The 8010-nt window shown below is 38.0% G+C and overlaps 2 protein-coding genes across 2 annotated transcripts; both read right to left on the bottom strand.

Annotated features, from left to right (window-relative positions):
• Positions 1-2758: 2758 nt before the first annotated feature.
• Positions 2759-3127, bottom strand: LOC138888388 (secreted RxLR effector protein 78-like). Its single transcript, XM_070170244.1, has one exon. The coding sequence runs from the start codon at positions 3125-3127 to the stop codon at positions 2759-2761; it is 369 nt and encodes a 122-aa protein (XP_070026345.1).
• A 4246-nt stretch (positions 3128-7373) lies between these two features.
• On the bottom strand, positions 7374-7742 carry LOC138888387 (secreted RxLR effector protein 78-like). Its single transcript, XM_070170243.1, has one exon. It carries the CDS (start codon positions 7740-7742, stop codon positions 7374-7376), a length of 369 nt encoding a protein of 122 aa, XP_070026344.1.
• Positions 7743-8010: the final 268 nt, after the last annotated feature.

Below are 8010 nucleotides of genomic sequence, written 5' to 3'. Positions count from 1 at the left end.
TCAAAACAGTGCACCTTTCTCCTTATTTCATTAGTTCCACTCAAAAGCCAAACTAACTACCCCATACTTTAACTTTTACACAGTTCATAATAATTCAAGTGCTCAGAGAGGTTAAAAGGTTCAAATAGATGATTAATTCAAACAAATGAGTAAGGCTTGTAATATGGTTCCAAAGAAACAAGATTACAGACTGAAAAGGGGTTAACTACGATACATAACAATTAGGTGGGTAAAATATACATATCTGCCTCAACAAAGAAATGCCTATATCACTTCCAAGACTGAACAAAACTACTATTTCGCTTTGCAAACACACAACAAGTTCTAGGCATCAAATGCAATGCACAGAATATAACAAATCCTTACACACATGGCACATAACTCACTCAAGATTGGTTTCATAAAGACACTCTAGTCAAAGCCGTTAAGCAAATTTAAGATCATAAAATTTAAGGTACGTATACAAGAGTCAAAAATTGAGCCTAAGCGTCACAACCAAAGTACTCACTATTCTCAAGGCGTAACAAAGTCAAGAGATATTGCTTCAATTTAAAACACAACACAATGGCTCATACTCCAAAAAAAAATAACTACACTCGATTCAAACAAAACCCTTGGAAAAGAACCGTGGTTTAAAGAAAAACCAAAGGATAATTGCTACACTACCTAATAAAAGAAAATCTTTTTTTTATTAGACTTAAATCCCTCAAGAAAATTGTCTAATAGATCCATCGTCGGGAAAAGTCCAATCTTTAAAAAAAATATTATTTAATTAAACTAACACAGCTAAAGTAGCATGAAAAGTCACTCAGACAATCTCCTCACCCCACACTTAAAATTGTGCATTGTCCCTAATGCACAATATAACCATAAGAGGGTAAGAGAAACTCCCTGGTAGCCCAAAGGCCGAAGCACTAGCATCCCAAGGGGTACTCAGACTTCTCCCAGGCCCGGTCCTTCGTGCGTGTACCTCACACTTAGTTCCAACCATACCATCTTGTTTGTTGTTGCATCCTTCCAATAGCTTAGCGTTTCATTCTCCTAAAAATCAAAAATCTACACTACAAGAATAATACAATAAAAAAAAATAAACTAAATTGAAAATAAAAAAATAAAATAAAGTTGGGTTGCCTCCCATCAAGCGCTTGATTTATTGTCGCGGCACGACGTGAATCACTTTTTGCCTCCACCTCGAGCTTATGAATTAAACCCCACGTTTTGATTCAAGCTTATGATTATGGTCATGGGGAGGTGGAACGAATCTAACTGGCCCAAGAAAATAATGTAGTATTCTGCACTCCTTGGCCTTATAAAAAGGACAATGCGGTCGTTGCAAATACAATCCGGTTTATAAGTCCGGAATCGAATCCCACAGAGAACTAAGGCTTAGCTATAGTTGTTCACTATCACCAAGAATACAAGCTTGAACAATTCCTAACTTATAGATATTAAGATTCTTGTGTTTAACTAACTAACTAACTAACAAATTAAAATTATAAATTAACACTAAAGATACTACAGGTTGGAGAAAAGATTAAGGAGGTCTAGAGTTATAATTTCCCCAATTGTCAGAATCCTTTCCGCTATGTCTTCTATAATTTCGCCTAAGTATTCTCTACCGATCATGAGCGCTCTGCGTGTTGTAATTCTCTCCCGAGTAATTACGACAATTTACTAGACATACTCTCCCGAGTTACGCTAGCTGGCTTTAATTACAGCTCACTTAAATCGCACCCACGGTTTCGTTATCCCTAATCCCACCTTTAAACCCTTGGTTATTAATTCCTCACATACGTCGGGAGTGATGTTGTTCAATAACTACCTAAATATGCACTCTCTCCCGAGTAATACATACTAAATAGGCACCGCTAATTGAGGGCCCTTCAATCAACCACAAAAATAATATAGTTGAACAAATAGAGAAAATACTACGACTCAATTATATAAAAACATAACAAGAATTTATCCTACAAAAGGTTCCATCAAAACCCTAGATAATAAATTAGCTATTCATAATAGTATGTAAAACTACAATACTAAAAGTCATAACCAACAATGAAAAATATGAAGAGGAAGGAAAAACTCGTAGAAGAATTCCCCGCCTTGCTCATATTGTGTCTCTGCCTCATTAGGTCAAATCTGTGTCAAAAGTATGTCCAACCCCTTAAAAATACCGTTTTTCCATGTATATATACCAAGTAGGGTCGGGCCCAAATAATTATACCTTCTTCTACGCGAAAAAGGATAATATTTCACGTCTAGACTGCCGCGGTCGCAGCCCGACCGCGGTACAAACGCGGGATATGGCAGGTATACTGCCTCAGCCCGCTTTAGGTCCACAGTTGCAGTTTTGACCGCGTGTTTCACCCTGTTCCCTTTGGAATTTGGAAATACGTAAAACGTAAAAGTTGTAGTCCTTTGAGTTAACTTTCCAACCTTATATTGTGGACCTCAAATGGAGTTCTGAGCAAAAGGTTATGTATATTTTACTAGACAATACGCAATATACCTACTCGATTTTTCGTTTTGTTGCTCTATCATCCGTTGATCCCCGAATACGATCCCGGCTTAATTCCTTGGGCTTTTACTAAGATTTAAAAGCTCCAAATCACTTGAATTCATTCCTTAACATCTATATAGCTCAGAATCACTCCTACAAGGCATAAAACACACCGTTAGTGCAAAACACTAGCGATTAAAGCGCAAACTCAACTAAAGTGCAGTAAATTTGAGTGTAATAAGCGACTAAAATACGTAATTATAGCCTATAATCAATCACATCCATCATCACGGCGAATAAGAACGGACTCAGCGCAGAGCCTTGGTGTAACCCCATTTCAATCGGAAAAGGCTCAGAGTCCCCTCCTACTGTCCTAACCTGAGTCTTAGACCTATCATACATGTCCTTAATTGCCATAACATAAGGAACCGACTTACCTTTTGCCTCCAAGCATCTCCAGAGAACTTCTCTAGGAACCTTGTCATACGCTTTCTCTAGGTCAATAAACACCATGTGCAAATCCTTCTTTCTCTCTCTGTACAGTTCCACCAACCTCCTAACAAGGTGTATAGCTTCTGTAGTAGAACGATCCGGTATGAACCCGAACTTGTTGTCGGATACAGACATTGTCATCCTCACTCTCACTTTAACCACCCTCTCCCATACTTTCATGGTATGACTCAGTAATTTGATACCCCTATAATTGTTATAACTCTGGATATCACCTTTGTTCTTATACAATGGAACCACCGTACTCCACCTCCACTCATCCGGCATCCTCTTCGCCTTAAAATAACATTAAACAACCCAGTCATCCACTCTACACCTGATCTCCCTACACACTTTCAAACTTTCACCGGAATCTCGTCTGGCCTGGTCGCTCTGCCCCTACTCATCTTATGCATAGCCCCCACGACCTCCTCGACCTCGATACACCTACAGTGCCCGAAGTCACGATGACTCTCGGAATGCTCCAATTCGCCTAGTACAATATCACGATCTCCTTTTTCATTCAGAAATTTATGAAAGTAAGTCTGTCATCTCCTCTTAATGTGGGCATCTTCCACCAGTACTCTACCATCTTCGTCCTTAATGCATCTCACTTGGTCCAAATCTCATGCCTTCCTCTCTCTCAACTTGGCCAACCGGAATAACTTCTTCTCCCCGCCATTTTCCCCCAATTCCTCGTACATACGACCATAAGTCGCATTCTTAGCATCCGTGATCGACAATTTAGCTTCCTTCCTAGCTACCTTTTATTGTTGGAAAAAGATAGTAAGAAAGAAATTAAAGAGAAAGTATAAAATCTTAGGGAAAGAAAAATTGTGACTTGAAAAAAATAAGAAAGAGAGTGTAATAATTTACAACTATCCATACATCCCATAATTATAGCCTATCAACAACACCCCACACTTAAACCATTGCTCGTCCTCGAGCAATCAAACTACACTTTTTTATAGATACGACTTTTTTAAACAATTCTCCTAACTCATCACACCAAGAGTATTTAAAATAGACCAAGCACAAAAGCGTAATATCTTCACCTCAAGATTTGACTCACAAGTACCACGCATTATTCACAACTCACTCACTTACACTAACATAGAGGTCACTGACATTACCTTTCCTTCATGAATCAAGTGCCCTCATACAACGAAAGAGAGTAGTTCCATACAATAAAATTTAAGAACACTTAGGAACTCAAGATAGAAAGAACTCACTCACTCTTAAAAATAACATTCATATGCCACAAAAGATGAACCATAAGCTTGCCCGTAGTGTACTAATCCACTAATCGAGCTCATTCAATCTATGATCAATTAGGACTTTATTTGGTTGTAATGTAGGCTACGGGACAAGTAGGATACATTTAGATATAAGAGTGACTACACCTCCCTAAGCACTTCAATACATATACTTTAACATTCATACCACATACTTATGTCAAACCAAAACTCCACATTCACATCAATGTATATTACCCCATTCTTCTTTAAGCATACTTACATCAAGAGCCACCACTTATCAAGGAATTATTTTTGTTCACAACAATCCAATTTTTTTTTCTTTTTTCTTTTTTTAATTTTTTTTTCAATTCAAATGGCTTTTACTTTTTTCAAAACAGTGCACCTTTCTCCTTATTTCATTAGTTCCACTCAAAAGCCAAACTAACCACCCCATACTTTAACTTTTACACAATTCATAATAATTCAAGTGCTCAGAGAGGTTAAAAGGTTCAAATAGATGATTAATTCAAACAAATGAGTAAGGCTTGTAATATGGTTCCAAAGAAACAAGATTACAGACTGAAAAGGGGTTAACTACGATACATAACAATTAGGTGGGTAAAATATACATATCTGCCTCAACAAAGAAACGCCTATATCACTTCCAAGACTGAACAAAACTAATATTTTGCTTTGCAAACACACAACAAGTTCTAGGCATCAAATGCAATGCACAAAATATAACAAATCCTTACACACATGGCACATAACTCACTCAAGATTGGTTTCATAAAGACACTCTAGTCAAAGCCGTTAAGCAAATTTAAGATCATAAAATTTAAGGTACGTATACAAGAGTCAAAAATTGAGCCTAAGCGTCACAACCAAAGTACTCACTATTCTCAAGGCGTAACAAAGTCAAGAGATATTGCTTCAATTTAAAACACAACACAATGGCTCATACTCCAAAAAAAAATAACTACACTCGATTCAAACAAAACCCTTGGAAAAGAACCGTGGTTTAAAGAAAAACCAAAGGATAATTGCTACACTACCTAATAAAAGAAAATCTTTTTTTTATTAGACTTAAATCCCTCAAGAAAATTGTCTAATAGATCCATCGTCGGGAAAAGTCCAATCTTTAAAAAAAATATTATTTAATTAAACTAACACAGCTAAAGTAGCATGAAAAGTCACTCAGACAATCTCCTCACCCCACACTTAAAATTGTGCATTGTCCCTAATGCACAATATAACCATAAGAGGGTAAGAGAAACTCCCTGGTAGCCCAAAGGCCGAAGCACTAGCATCCCAAGGGGTACTCAGACTTCTCCCAGGCCCGGTCCTTCGTGCGTGTACCTCACACTTAGTTCCAACCATACCATCTTGTTTGTTGTTGCATCCTTCCAATAGCTTAGCGTTTCATTCTCCTAAAAATCAAAAATCTACACTACAAGAATAATACAATAAAAAAAATAAACTAAATTGAAAATAAAAAAATAAAATAAAGTTGGGTTGCCTCCCATCAAGCGCTTGATTTATTGTCGCGGCACGACGTGAATCACTTTTTGCCTCCACCTCGAGCTTATGAATTAAACCCCACGTTTTGATTCAAGCTTATGATTATGGTCATGGGGAGGTGGAACGAATCTAACTGGCCCAAGAAAATAATGTAGTATTCTGCACTCCTTGGCCTTATAAAAAGGACAATGCGGTCGTTGCAAATACAATCCGGTTTATAAGTCCGGAATCGAATCCCACAGAGAACTAAGGCTTAGCTATAGTTGTTCACTATCACCAAGAATACAAGCTTGAACAATTCCTAACTTATAGATATTAAGATTCTTGTGTTTAACTAACTAACTAACTAACAAATTAAAATTATAAATTAACACTAAAGATACTACAGGTTGGAGAAAAGATTAAGGAGGTCTAGAGTTATAATTTCCCCAATTGTCAGAATCTTTTCCGCTATGTCTTCTATAATTTCGCCTAAGTATTCTCTACCGATCATGAGCGCTCTGCGTGTTGTAATTCTCTCCCGAGTAATTACGACAATTTACTAGACATACTCTCCCGAGTTACGCTAGCTGGCTTTAATTACAGCTCACTTAAATCGCACCCACGGTTTCGTTATCCCTAATCCCACCTTTAAACCCTTGGTTATTAATTCCTCACATACGTCGGGAGTGATGTTGTTCAATAACTACCTAAATATGCACTCTCTCCCGAGTAATACATACTAAATAGGCACCGCTAATTGAGGGCCCTTCAATCAACCACAAAAATAATATAGTTGAACAAATAGAGAAAATACTACGACTCAATTATATAAAAACATAACAAGAATTTATCCTACAAAAGGTTCCATCAAAACCCTAGATAATAAATTAGCTATTCATAATAGTATGTAAAACTACAATACTAAAAGTCATAACCAACAATGAAAAATATGAAGAGGAAGGAAAAACTCGTAGAAGAATTCCCCGCCTTGCTCATATTGTGTCTCTGCCTCATTAGGTCAAATCTGTGTCAAAAGTATGTCCAACCCCTTAAAAATACCGTTTTTCCATGTATATATACCAAGTAGGGTCGGGCCCAAATAATTATACCTTCTTCTACGCGAAAAAGGATAATATTTCACGTCTAGACTGCCGCGGTCGCAGCCCGACCGCGGTACAAACGCGGGATATGGCAGGTATACTGCCTCAGCCCGCTTTAGGTCCACAGTTGCAGTTTTGACCGCGTGTTTCACCCTGTTCCCTTTGGAATTTGGAAATACGTAAAACGTAAAAGTTGTAGTCCTTTGAGTTAACTTTCCAACCTTATATTGTGGACCTCAAATGGAGTTCTGAGCAAAAGGTTATGTATATTTTACTAGACAATACGCAATATACCTACTCGATTTTTCGTTTTGTTGCTCTATCATCCGTTGATCCCCGAATACGATCCCGGCTTAATTCCTTGGGCTTTTACTAAGATTTAAAAGCTCCAAATCACTTGAATTCATTCCTTAACATCTATATAGCTCAGAATCACTCCTACAAGGCATAAAACACACCGTTAGTGCAAAACACTAGCGATTAAAGCGCAAACTCAACTAAAGTGCAGTAAATTTGAGTGTAATAAGCGACTAAAATACGTAATTATAGCCTATAATCAATCACATCCATCATCACGGCGAATAAGAACGGACTCAGCGCAGAGCCTTGGTGTAACCCCATTTCAATCGGAAAAGGCTCAGAGTCCCCTCCTACTGTCCTAACCTGAGTCTTAGACCTATCATACATGTCCTTAATTGCCATAACATAAGGAACCGACTTACCTTTTGCCTCCAAGCATCTCCAGAGAACTTCTCTAGGAACCTTGTCATACGCTTTCTCTAGGTCAATAAACACCATGTGCAAATCCTTCTTTCTCTCTCTGTACAGTTCCACCAACCTCCTAACAAGGTGTATAGCTTCTGTAGTAGAACGATCCGGTATGAACCCGAACTTGTTGTCGGATACAGACATTGTCATCCTCACTCTCACTTTAACCACCCTCTCCCATACTTTCATGGTATGACTCAGTAATTTGATACCCCTATAATTGTTATAACTCTGGATATCACCTTTGTTCTTATACAATGGAACCACCGTACTCCACCTCCACTCATCCGGCATCCTCTTCGCCTTAAAATAACATTAAACAACCCAGTCATCCACTCTACACCTGATCTCCCTACACACTTTCAAACTTTCACCGGAATCTCGTCTGGCCTGGTCGCTCTGCCCCTACTCA

The sequence above is a fragment of the Nicotiana sylvestris genome, chromosome 3 (assembly GCF_000393655.2).
Source record: "Nicotiana sylvestris chromosome 3, ASM39365v2, whole genome shotgun sequence".
NCBI lineage: Eukaryota > Viridiplantae > Streptophyta > Magnoliopsida > Solanales > Solanaceae > Nicotiana > Nicotiana sylvestris.
Note: the sequence above shows the minus strand (reverse complement) of the source record. Positions and strands in the feature narration are given on the sequence as shown.